Here is a 12990-nt window from a genome sequence, read left to right as displayed (position 1 = left end):
ACTTGCTTTCCTCCATGAAAGATGAGCCTGCTTCATGCACGTGATTCCTCAGATATGCTGCTTTAGTAGATATTCTCCTGTGCTTATCCTGGGCCAGCAAGCAACAACCCCTCCTCTGACTCCATCTGTCCTTTAAATACCAGCCAGCCCTCTCGTGAAGGGCCCGGTCCTTATAAATCTCCTCAAAAAGCTGTTCTTCATGGAATTTCTTGACAGCATGTGCCCCGCTGGGAGAAGGTGCTAGCAGGTTCCAGCTGAGCTGACATATTCGAAACCACACACCCCCTCCTGCACCCCTGCTTGATCTCTGCCCCCTCCACCTCTTCCCTCCCCTTCTGAGACAGGCTGTTCACCCTTTTCCCTTTAACCGACTTGAAACACAATTCAATGTCAAGGACTTTCTCAAGTCCTAAATTTTCCCCGAGTCCCCTGGTTCCTCCTTCTAACCCAAGGGCCCCAGGAGTACTCGGCCTCCCTCTGCTCCTTCACCTTTCTCGGGGTGTCCACATCCGCTACAGGCAGACAGTCCTTCACTTGGCTGTCTGGGCTCCCAGGCGCTGCGCCCATCCCCCTGGGATCTCGGCTGTTCAGGCTGACACAGGTCCACCTCTCCGGGCCCTCCTGGTCTGCTTTGCTGTCCCCAGGAATGATGGTGCTCTCCCCTTACTACCTCCTCCCTCTTACTCCTTCTTCTGTCCTCTCCCCTCTCCCCTTCTGGTGGAAGAATTATTTCCCAGGATCCACTTCTTCCCTCGCCGCCCCCCGTCTTTCTTCTTGGTCTTCACGCTCCCTAAATGACCTGCCACTCTGTCTCAGAGTCTCAGAGCCTTCAGACACACCTGCTTTAGGATCGGAGTCAGCTGCCTCCACATGGCTTTCCTCTGCCCTGCAGGCCCTGGGATGCTGTGGTCTCCCTCCTTCTAATGCTATCTCTGTGGCCATGACATTCCCCTATTAGAAATCCTTTGATGGCTCTCCATTACCCAAGAAGTTCCTTAGCTTGGCATTCGAGGCTCTGCACAGCCTCGACCCGAGCTCACTGTTCCCATTCTATTCTACAGCCGTTCCCTTCTCCCACTCAAAACTGCTTGCTTTCTACAGCTGTTGGCTGTGTTCTCCTTCCCCTGTGCTGTTCTTGAAACACCCACCCTTCCAGCTGCTGCCAGTGACAGGCCCCCATTGCTCCTCGTCCAGGGAGCCTTTCCTGATGCTACACTTTGGGCAGAATCTCTGCCTTCACCAAACACCCAGTTAGTTACCCCCTCACAACACTGACCCATTGACTACATGCTCCTTCACACTGTGTTTATTTTGACACTCCTTCGGGTCTGGCACACAGGAAGGAAGGAAGGAAGGAAGGAAGGAAGGAAGGAAGGAAGGGAGGAAGGGAGGGAGGGAGGGAGGGAGGGAGGGAGGGAGGGAGGGAGGGAGAAAGAGAAGGAAAGAAAGGAAGAAAGAAAGAAAAATGAAGAAGGTACTTGAATGAATGAAAGCAGTATCATGTTCTCACATCTTTGTTTCCCTTGAGCCCTATTTCTAGAACTCTATTTCTAGAATTCACTAAATTTCTACTAGTGATCACATAATACCAAAGGCTTCTAAAGTTCCCAATTCTTTGTGGATAAAGCTCAGTACACACATCTGATTTACACCCACTCATCACCATGCCCATGGGAGGACACTGAGTGGACAGCTGTATTCCACTTAGAAATTAGCCATTCTCCCACATCCAGGACCATCACTGCACAAACCTTTGCAACAGTCATCCCAGGGGTTCACTCATATACCAGCAGCTTCTGTGGGGTCTGGGAGGGACAGCAGCAACCATTTGCCAATAGTTTACTGTGCCCAGCCCGGAGGAAGGTTTAACATCGACCCACGAGGTACACAACCTGCCCCACTCTTCAGGTTAGGGAGGTGGGTGTTGGAGAAATTAAGCACCTTGCCCGAGATCACACAGCTGCTACGTGTGTCTTCTGCCCGTCTTTCTGTTTTTTGTTTATTTGTTTGTTTACAGAGATATAATTCACATACCATAAAATTCTCCTTTATAAAAAACAGTTTATTTATTTCGAGGGGGGTAGTGGGAGGGGCAGAGACAGAGGGAGAGACAGAATCCCAAGCAGGCTCGGTGCTATCAGTATGGAGCCTGATGCGCAACTAGAACTCATGAACCGTGAGGTCATGATCTGAGCCAAAATCAAGAGTTGGACGCTTAACCAACCGAGCCACCCAGGTGCTCCCTAAAATTCTCCTTAGAGTGTACATTTCAGTGGGTTTTAGCATATTCACAAGGTTGTGCAACCATCACACTATCTGAGTCCATCACCCCGCAGAGAAACTCCGTTCCTATTAGCTGTCACTCCTCCCCCCTCCCCCCTCCCCCAGCCCCTGGCAACCTCGAATCTGCTTCCTGTCTCTGTGGACTTGCCTCCTCTGGCCATTGCATACAAATGGAATCCTCCAGTATCGTCTGGCTTCTCCTCCTTAGCAGAACGTGTTCAGGGTTCACCCATGTTGTCCCGGGCATCAATGCTCTATTCGTTTTCATGGCTGAATAATATCCCATTGTAGGGACAGACCCCACTTCGTAACCTGCTCGCTGATGGACGTTCGCGCTGTTTTGCTTTTCTGTTATTACAGAGAGCGCCGCTTATAAACACATGCGAGTTTTTGTGTGAATACATGTTTTCATTTTTCTTAGGTGTCTGCCGAGGAGTAGAATCGCTGGGTCATGGGGTAGCTCTGTGTTTAACCTTGAGAATCTGCCAGACTTTTCCACGGCAGCTGTGCCATTTTCCATCCCGGCCAGCAGTGTACAAGGGTGCATCCTGCTTTCTGAATGCCAGTCCTACCTGTCCTCCCTCAGGGCGTTACCGCGCCCCCCCCCCCCCCCAGCTGGCAGGTGCACCTCGCCCACCACAGGACCCTGGCACATGCCCTACCTTCAGCGCCTGCTCCTTGAAGTACTGTAGGGCGTAAGCGAAGATTTCAAGGGCTTTGACTTTCTTGCCGTTTGCTGCCGTTAAGTCTGTATCCATGGTGAGGTCCTGGTGGGGGAGAGGAAGGAATAGTAAGGCCAGGGAGGAGAAACACACCTTGTAGCTTCGGGAACTGCTACCTGGGGATCTGGAGAGCCCGGTGAGCCATATTTCTGTTTCTTGATATTTGGTAGACCAGGATAGTGTGTCCCCCAAAATGAGACTGGCAGCATTGTCCCCTTACTCTGTCGGGGGCCCTTGCTGTCCCCTTCAGCCCCTCCCTCCACTTCTCCCTATTTTCCTCCCTCTCTCTGGTTCTCTCTCTCCTGGATCCTCACAGAGCAGAGGTCTCGGCACAGTGACAGAGCCCAGGAAGGGGGAGAAGTCAGCAGGCACCACTGCTGATGCCATTTCCATACTATTTCCACACTTGGACACACATGGTCACCCTCAGGAGCCCCCCTGGCGGAGGCCTAAATAATCACACCAACTAGCTGACGTGCACGATGCTTAAACAGACATGAAGCTTTCATTTCCCAATGAGCTGCCAACCAAGTCTCCAAAATAGAAGAGCTCCTATTTTAAGGCTTGTGCTTAATCCTCTTGGGAGCACAGCATCACTGCCTCCCTTCCTCTGCCAGAAGCTAAAGCAGTCTGGTCCTTGGGTAGAGGATGCTCTGGGAGACGCTGGCTGGACTGGGGTCATAAAAAAAAAAAACGACAGGAAAAGTGCTCACAGGGTGGAGATGGGCAGAGAACGGGAGCACACATCAGGAGGACGCTCCCAAGTCAGCCCGAAACCAACAGGCTCATTACTGCCAGGGTGAAAAATCAGTGGGGTCTCCGGATCGATCCCGGCTGGATAACTAGGCTTTGCCTTTAGAGCATGAAGGGGCACGAGGCTACTAAACCGGCCTCGTGGAGCCTGTCAGCCGTCCTGAGCCATGGATGCAAACTCACTCCTCCCACCCAGCCACCTCCCACCCCTGGTGCTCAGCAGAGACGCTCCAGATTTGGGGAGGCGACTCCCAGGCTCAGAGAGATGGCCGAGCACCTGGAAGCCATAGGCTCAGAACTGAAAACATTCAAAACTGAAAAAATTCCCGTGCTTTCCACCTGCACAAGATTGCTATTCAGCACTGAATCCCATCAGGTGAACCGGGAAGGATGTATTTCTAGCAGAAGTCTCTCTGCTTCACAGAGATAGAACCACACCAAGCAGCACGCAGCCTTGGAGACCGGGTGCTGGCAGCTGGGTTTCCATTAACATTTGTCTTGTCATCTGCAAGCACTTAAGAGCCCACAAGGAAAGCAATAATGGGAGCTAGCAATTAACTAGAACTTACTAAGTACCAGGCTGGCTCTAAGAGCTTTGTGTATTTTGATTCCGTTAATCCTTACAACATCCCCATGAAGAAGGCACTGTCAGTGTCTCTATTTTACAGGAGGCGCAGAGAGGTTAAGTAACTTGGATTAAGTATCTTGAAGGTGGCAGAGGCAGGATTTAAATCGAGGCCGTCTGGTCCCGGGGTCTTAAACACCATTGCCATCCTGAATCTCTAAGTACCAAGAATTAAGGAAAATTTATGGGATAAAGTGCTCAAACTGAGAAGAGCCTATCCTGTGGCCCAAATGTCTCCATGAAGCTTGGGAGACGGGCCTAACTGATGGAGTTCTAAGCTTCTAGAACTGGCACACTGGGAACAGAACTGCTTTAGGAGTTGAGCCTCTAACAATCGGGCACTTGATTTCCTGAGCTGCCTGCTTCCCCACACAGAGAGGAATGGGCCAGTTGTTATTTTTTTTTTTTAATTGATTGATTGAGAGAGAGAGAGAGAGATTGAGAGGGAGACCATCCCGGGCAGGTACCACACTCAGCTCAGAGCCCGACATGGGGCCTGATCTCACAAACCGTGAGATCATGACCTGAGCCAGAATCAAGAGTCAGACGTTTAACTGACTGAGCCACCCAGGTGCCCTGCCAGTTGTTACTTCTAAACTAGCTAGTTAATAGCTACTGTCCTAGGTCCCCCAAGTGCCCCGAGCCCCCAAGTCCCTCCTTCAGAATTCCCGATCTCCCAACGACCCAGCAACCGAAGGGGGATCTCCTGGCGTGGCATGTCCCCCACCCCTATGCCTCCAGCCAGCGTCCACTCTGGTCAGTTTCCAAGGCAAACAAGTTGTTAAATATTCTGAATATCTCTCTGCCCACGTGTGTGTAAAAGGAAGCGCTGTCTACTCCACAAAAGTGTTGAGTGCGCCAGGTCATCTCTAAGATCAAGGTAAAGGGATGTTAATTTCTGCTTGGGAGAAACCTAAGGGTTTCCTGAGTTAGAAAGACCTCCCCCACCCAGGCTGGAGGAACCCTGTCTCTCCAATGCGGAGGACCCGGGGCCAGGGAGAGTATAGCTTACCCCAGTGGTATGCAACTTCATCTTGAACTTCTCCAGGTACAGCCACTGCTTGGCCTCGTTGGGATCCAGGTCATGGTAAAAGTCCCTGGCGGCATATCCAAAGCTGTGGAATTTCCTCTCGGGAGTCAACAAGATGGTGGTCGGGGTCTTCTGGTTGGACACCCCAGGGTCGCCTCCTTCCCATCGCCTGACGCCAAGGAAAGGCAGAGGTTATGGGACCTTCTTTCATAAGCCCAGTTCGGACAGCAGTGATTCGAGCACCTACACGTGCATGATTCTTATAGATGTGGGTGCTCATAATAGCTGCTACAGATGCTCTCTGGTTCAGCTGGCTGAGCAGTGATCACTGATACGACTTCGCTTAGAAAGCAATACGAAAGGGGCAAGCACCAGGTTGTTGCTGAATAATAAGGTCTGCTTTGACCTTCCACTCAGTGTTTACTGAGGATCTACTCTGTGCAGGTGCCAGTGACAAGGAGACGAAACATCTCTCTGCCTTCCAACAACTCACAACCTAGTAGGTTATGTCTTTTGGGGGGAGATAAGGGGTCTGTGTTTTTTAATTTGCAAGCACCCCAAGCAAATGTATAGCTGGTTTGTGTCCTCTCTAAAACAAGGTAGGGTATAAACAAATTGCATAAATACCAGGCTTATCGCATGGAAACAAGGGGCCCAGGGAAATGCCCTGGGGGTCCGAGAAGGCAGAGGTGCCAGGTGGTGGGGCAGGGGAAGAATGCAGGGCTCAGGAGAGACTCAAAGGACTGACAGGGAGCTAGATCTTGAAGGACGGAAGGGCACTGCAGGCTGCTCAGAGGTGGGTGAACACAGGACATTTACCGGGATGCAAGCGACCGTGTGGGGTAGAGAAGGAGTGTGTAAATGGGAAGTGTGAGAAACGAGATTGGGAAGGTGTTTGGAAGCAGGTGGAAGAGACCCCTGGGGAGGGAGAGACTTAACCAGTGAGTAACAGGGAGCCACTAAAGGTTTTAGGGCAGGGGTATGGCAGAATCCGAGTTGGGATTGAACAGAGCAAACTGAACCAGACAGGAAGCTAGGAGGCTGGGGAGGCTCAGGCCTGTTCTGGGAGCAGAGACAATGGGGCTCCAACCAGAGTTCACAGGAGAGACCCAGGAGGAAACAGACTTGGGTGCCTCCATACCAGGGTGACAGCCACCGTAACAAGGTGGCAGGAGAGCCCTGAGGGGAGCAGTGAGGCCGCAAGTCTGTGTGCTGAAGAGGTGCCAGAAGAGGCGAGAGGCGAGGACAGACAGACAGGCAGAGGCTGTGGGATTACATCCTGGAACTGATGGGAGGGTAAGGGAGTGGGGAAGGGGGTCAGTGGAGCCCCAGAGAAGCTTCCTTCCTTCCCTCAGATAGAAAGAAGGAGAATACGAAGAAGAGTAGAGAAAGCAGGTGACTCGAAGCTTCTCCCTCCTGCTCTGGGGCCACGGCAGAGAAGCCACGGCTGCCACGGTGGCCAGGAGGCTCTCTTCTGGACCAGGTCCCGGCTCTGCAGCTGGCTCCCATCCTGCCACTAGCCACATGACCACTACGAGGAGCATCTGGTGGTCACACAGAATGGGAGGGGAAGCACGCCTCTCCCCCCTCCCCCCCCCACCCCCCGCCTGCCGGGAAGGTGGCAGAGCACCTGGCTGAGCTCACACCTGCTCCTGACACAGCACCGTGAAGCTTTGGTGGCACCATCAGTCCAGGTGGAGAGTCGACCTAGATTTGCCACGCAGATGGGCCTGGAACCGTCCCTGGCAGGTGCCCCAGTCAATCTCCCTTAAGATGCAGGCTTCTACCCAGGGAGACGTCCCCGTGGTGACCCCACTGAGACACAGGGATGATCATCACCCAGGTGGACACTGGGCACCTGAGCCAGGGTGACACTCCAAATACAACCTCTCAACGAATGGACTTCCCATTACCGTTAACACTGCCATTTTCAGTAGGCAAGGAACCTCCTGAGTTTTTCCCCCTCCAATTTTTATTCCTCCCTTCCTATTAACATACACAAAATTAAGCTTTCTCAGTCATAATTCTGTCAGTCTGTATCATGGTTATGTTAACCTGTTCTGATTGAAGTAAAATTCAGGTAGAACCTCTCTCCAAAATCTTCTCTACAAGAACTGAGATAATGTCTCTAGAGAACCTGAACGCTGCAGCTACTGGGTGAGAATTCCTCCCAAGCAATTGCAATGTGTTTTCTGCTCTTCTTGGTTTTTTTTTTTTCTTTCCAATTTTCATGACAAGGCTATCCCTTTGAAGCAACATTTCTTAAAACAACTATGTAGAAGCTAATAAACACTGGTTCTAGCTTTTGCTAGCATGCTCTTGTCTCTTCGGGGTTTCCCTCTCTGGGGATGACAGAGCAGACCCACGGCAGGTATCTGGCTAACCAGAGGCAGAATCTTGCTGACGACTGGACACAGAGGGCTATGCTGTCATCAGGCTTCTCTACTAGAACCGGCTTTTCATTATTTCCTGATGACAGGACACCCCCGGGTCTCTGCAGCCTCTAAGGATATCTAAACCAAGACTGGGGCGGGGGTCACTTTTGCTTCATGACTTATGTTTTAAGCAGCACGCTATAAAAACGCATAAGGTCTTACTCCAGGAGCGATACCGAAATTCCACAATTACCAGATAAAGGAGTTGTTGCAAAGCCAATCACAATGCATCTTGAGAGCCATCCTTGGGTTTGGAAAATCAGAGTGATCGACTCCTGGCTCCCAAAGCTTTGAGGGGCCACAGGCTCTGCAGGAGGGCCATGCGCCAGACCGGAGGAGCCGGTGTGGGTGCCGGGATCGACCAGAGTCCTCACAGACAGTTGGTCACGCATGCGGATGGGGTGGACGAGAGGGCGTGCCAGGCTGCCGTGTGCCTGGTGGGGCGGGGGTGGAGGGAGGGGCGTCCTGAGCACAGAGTGTGTCCCAAGAGACCCTGGGCAACTTCAGGGTCACCCTTCAGGTCCACGTGGCTGAAATCCACCCCTCTGTTTTATCTTAGGCATGGTGCTTTCTGCTTCTGGTCACCGTCATGTAAGAACTAGCACCTTGCCTCCTTACATTTCAGTCCGTGCTAAGCCCTTGACGGGAAATCTCATTTCATTTGTGCACACTCTGTGAGGCAGACAGTCAGTATCCCCATTTCACAGATGAGGAAATTGAGGGTTAGAAGGCCCAGCGCTTGTGTAAGCTCACACAGTATGTGGCCGAGCTGATGCCTGGACCTCCTCCATCACAGATACCCTGAGCCAGCCCCTCTTGCCCGAGCTGCATGCTGGAATAACCTGGGCCAGATTTCAAACGCGCTGTCCAGGCCCTTCCTCAGACCAACTGAGTCAGAATTAAGTCAACGCTTTTACACACCAGGAACCTGGAGCCCAGAGATAAGAGTGGTTTACCCAAAGGGGCACAGGGGTTTTGGGCTGAGCTGGGCCACAATCCAGGACCTGCCTCCTAAGTGCCACTCACCTGCTCCTTAAACTAACTCCCTTCCCCTCCCCCAGGTCCGCCCCCAAGTGTCCACAGGTGCACTGACCGGTGCCTGCACTTGGCCCTCCCCACCCATACCACAGCACTCACCTCATCACATGGATACATTCTGGCTCCTTGGTGAAGCTGTAGGCATAGCCACTGGATGTGGTTCCAAAGTCAACGGCCACCACCACGAGAAAGGTCTGCTGCTCTGAGACATTCGGGTCAGCGTCATTCTGCAGATACACCAAGTTAAGGTGTGGGGGTGGGGAGTGGCGGTGGCCCAGCCTGGCTTTCAGGAGGATACGCCGGGGTTGGGGGGGGGGGAGGGGTCGTGCCCAGCTGTGCCCCCCACTACAGACAGAATTCTGGCTCAAGTGTGCCGCACGGTGAGCCCTATGGAGAAGGCAGGCCAGCCTCAGCCCCCCACCCGGGTAGTTCAGGGAGGAATGGAGCTGTCCCTGAGTGGAGGGCCAAGCTGACAGGGTGAAGTCACTCGCCTAGAGCTTGCCCCCACCCCCTTTATCGACTGCTTATGACCATGACAAATTATGGAAGTTTCGCCATCCAGTCCGGAAGCCCAGGGGTTCCTTGACTGACACAATCTTCCCCTCACTGCCCTCCCCGAGTTCCTGTGCAGACCTCCAGACGCTGCCCGCCCAGAATATTCTCTGCCAGCTGTGGCCTGGGCACACCCAGGCGAGCACTCCATCTGCTCAGGTGTGTTGTGAGTGGGAATAAGGCTTTGCATGCCAGGGCCCCTCGCCATGTGATCCTGGCAAGTCCTGTCCCCTCGGGGACCAGAGACGTTCCTCAACATTAAGCAAGCGGGTCAGGCCACTCTAGCTTTCCAAACCATTTTTTTTTTTTTTTGAGCATGTAGACTTTTTTATATGTCCACAGAGCTCCACATTAGAAACCAATACATTTGGGGTTTGAAGTGTATTGTTTAGAGCAGGGGATGAGATCCCCACCCCTCTGCCCCTCTGGCCTCTCCCCACTGACCCCCATCCCCACACACCCCAAGGTGACCCTGAGCTCTTACAGGAGCCCTCAGGGTGCAGAGTTTGCAAACCTGCCATACAAGGGCCCAGCCATAGGTGGCCAGCTTCCCGGGTCCCCCAGGACCGAGGGAGTTCCAGGACGCTGAATAAGGTAAAACGCAGATGGTTCCAGGAAAATCAGGACAGGCTGGTACCCAGGAAGCCACCCCTCCCCTGGTACTTTTCTCTGGTCGGCTACGTGTGGGCCCCTTGAAGAGCTGCCTCACAATATCCATCTTTTCAGTGAGGGGTCAGGTGGGAGCAAATGCCCAGTCTCCAGCCCCCTCGCTGTTCAGGTCTTCTCTCTGGGGCCGGCTGTGCGAGAAGCAAGCCCAGCCACACGCGTGTGGACACGGCAGTGAACTGTAGCAACTGCATTTCACTGGAGCACCGGCCAGATGCGGCTGCTCCCTTCCAGAAGGACGCCTCACCACCTCTGGGCCCTCGATCTTTAAAGGGTTGCTCCCGCCCTGCCTGCTACCCACCCAGGCCAAGAGCTCCAGAAGCACCAGTCATACTATAGAAAGCCTTTCCAGGCCCAGGGTGGGGAAGGGGCTGGGTGGGCTCCCGAGGCTGGTACCAGGACAATATAATCTCCACCCATGAATGTGAGGGGCTGCCCAGCAGCCTGTCTCGTGAGGACGCATCCAGAAAGCAAAGATAATCAGCACATATCCCCACACATACATACGCATTTCTTACCACAATATGGGAAGGGGACAATGGCGTTATTCCCGTGTCCCCCAGACTCCGGGCCGGAGATGAATATGCAGACGTGGGGGCTGTTTCTGAAAGGAAAGACAAATGTACTTAGAAGTGGCACGGGCTGACCCAGGGGGCAGAAGCGAGCTGCCTGGCTTTGCTGCTGCAGATGCTACTGCCCCCAGAAAGCCAGCGGACGTCGTAGGCAAGGCTGAACCCGGCCATGAACGTAGAGTGTCTGTTCTGGCACCCCCTCGTATGCGGTATTTAAAACTTGGCCAGATGAAACGTTCTTCTTCTCCCAGTGGCCACCAGGCCTCTCACTGCGTGCCACCCCCAACCCCCACTTAGCAGAGATGCTGCCCAATCCCCACGTGGCCTCAGCTCCAGGCTTGCGCCCCCTAAAGAGCTGGTTCTTAAGCCAGGCACCATGACAGGCCAAACCTGCAGCCACCTGTGCAAACTTCTGTGTACCATGTTTTTTGAAAGAGTATCCACAACCCTCAGGTTCCCTACCCAACCCCACAGACCAACAAGCCCCCTTATAGGCACATAGGACAGGACTGCAGCTTCCGGAAGGAACTTCCTTGCTTGGTGGACACATCCCCTCCTCCCTCCCTCCAGCATGAGGCCGCATCACCACATGGGGAACTCATCTCTCTTCGGGGATACTGAAGGTCTTTGACATTCAATAAGAAAAACCACGGGGGCGCCCGGGGGGCTCAGTCGGTTAAGCGGCCGACTTCGGCTCAGGTCATGATCCCACGGTTCATGAGTTTGAGCCCCGCGTGGGGCTCTGTGCTGACAGCTCGGAGCCTGGAGCCTGTTTCAGCTTCTGTGTCTCCCTCTCTCTCTGCCCCTCGCCTGCTCATGCTCTGTCTCTCTCTGTCTCTCAAAAATGAATAAACATTAACAAATTAAAAAAGAAAAAAGAAAAACCACAGCAGAATGACAGGTGGATCAGCATACCTAGACCCTGCACGTGGGGCCCCATAAGGTCAAACCAGAGAAGGGCCCAGAGCAAAGCAGACGAACGTCATTTTGTTGATTGCCCTGCTCCTCTCGCAATTATTCCGGTGCTGACGTTTGTCCTGACACCTTGCGAGAGCCCAGTGGCTCTCCCCCAGGAATGAGCACCCAGGGAGAAGTCACACTGTCCCCGCTGGAAGCCCCACACTGCTCTCCCTGCCCACCACCGAGGACCCACAGGGCCAGCAGCGGAGCAGGGACGGTAGGCTCCCACCCTGGTGACAACGGCCGACCCTGAGCGCCTTCCAATGCCAGGTGTTATCTGGGGTGCTCTGCGAATACTCCCCATCTAGCAGCACACAGCCTGATACCTGGCAGGAAAAAAAAATGGGTACTTGGCTAAAACAATACTTGTGGTCAAGGAAACCCAGAGGGTGTGAGGTGTCTGACAGAGCCTAGATGCTTCTACGGGAGGACAGACGTGGTTCCATCTGCTTCTGCTGCCAAGTCACTTGGGTTAATCCCACACACTCACTGATTTTTGTTTTTTTTCCCGCTTGGTGAGAGCTCAAATAGCATCACTACAGCAGGTGCCAAACGGGCTGAGGGAATGAAACGAATCAGGCAAGAGTGAATGTGAGGCTTCAGATCTGCACAGCCACCTCCGCTCGCTGCAGGCATACGGTCCCCCTCCTCCTGAGGAGCCTCCAATTCCAACCCCTGGGAGACACGTGCAGAAGCCAGTAAGGACAGAGGCCGAAAGAGCTGGTGGGCGAAAGGGCTTCACCAGCCATCCCTCCAAAGAAGACAAATGGTCAAGAAGCGCGTGAAACGACGTTTCGCATCACCGGTTCGTGGAGACACGCGAATCCAAACCACCATGCGCTAACTGCTTCACGCCCACCAAGATGGCTGCTATAAAAAAAAGAAAAAAAAGAAAGGAATAACAAATGTTGGCAAGAAACTGGGGCCCTTGTAGCTACCTGGGAGTGCAAAATGGTACAGCTGCTCCGGAAAACAGCGTAGTGGATCCTCAGAAAGTCAAATATAGGAATTACCGTATGACACGGCAATCCTACTCCTAGGTGCCTACCCCAAAGATCTGAAAACAGGGATTCAAGCTGGCATGTGCATGTTCACTGTGATGTTATTCACAGTCGCCAGGAAGTGGAAACAAGCCAAGTACCCATGAACAGATGAGTCAACAAAATGTGACACGGCCATGCCATGAAATATTATGCAGCTGTAAAAAGGAATGAAATTCTTGTACACGTTGTAACATGGATGGACCAAGAAAACACTACGCCGGGTAAAATACGCTGGACGCAAGAGGACAAATATTGTGTAATTCTACTTGTATGAAATATCTAGAGCAGGCAACTTCATAGAGACAAACAGT

General features: G+C 52.9%; 1 protein-coding gene across 2 annotated transcripts in view; it reads right to left on the bottom strand.

The window, feature by feature from the left end:
* Positions 1-12990, bottom strand: part of HSPA12A (heat shock protein family A (Hsp70) member 12A) — a 162299-nt gene that overhangs the window by 22615 nt on the left and 126694 nt on the right. For both annotated transcript variants that reach the window (XM_060641382.3, XM_060641383.3), the window contains 4 exons: positions 10623-10708; positions 8986-9113; positions 5396-5582; positions 2946-3050 (listed from right to left, as the gene is read on the bottom strand). In XM_060641382.3, coding sequence (XP_060497365.1) covers positions 2946-3050; positions 5396-5582; positions 8986-9113; positions 10623-10708 — 506 coding nt within the window. The remainder of the gene's footprint in view (positions 1-2945; positions 3051-5395; positions 5583-8985; positions 9114-10622; positions 10709-12990) is intronic.

The sequence above is a fragment of the Panthera onca genome, chromosome D2 (genome assembly GCF_046562875.1).
Source record: "Panthera onca isolate mPanOnc1 chromosome D2, mPanOnc1 haplotype 2, whole genome shotgun sequence".
NCBI lineage: Eukaryota > Metazoa > Chordata > Mammalia > Carnivora > Felidae > Panthera > Panthera onca.
Note: the sequence above shows the minus strand (reverse complement) of the source record. Positions and strands in the feature narration are given on the sequence as shown.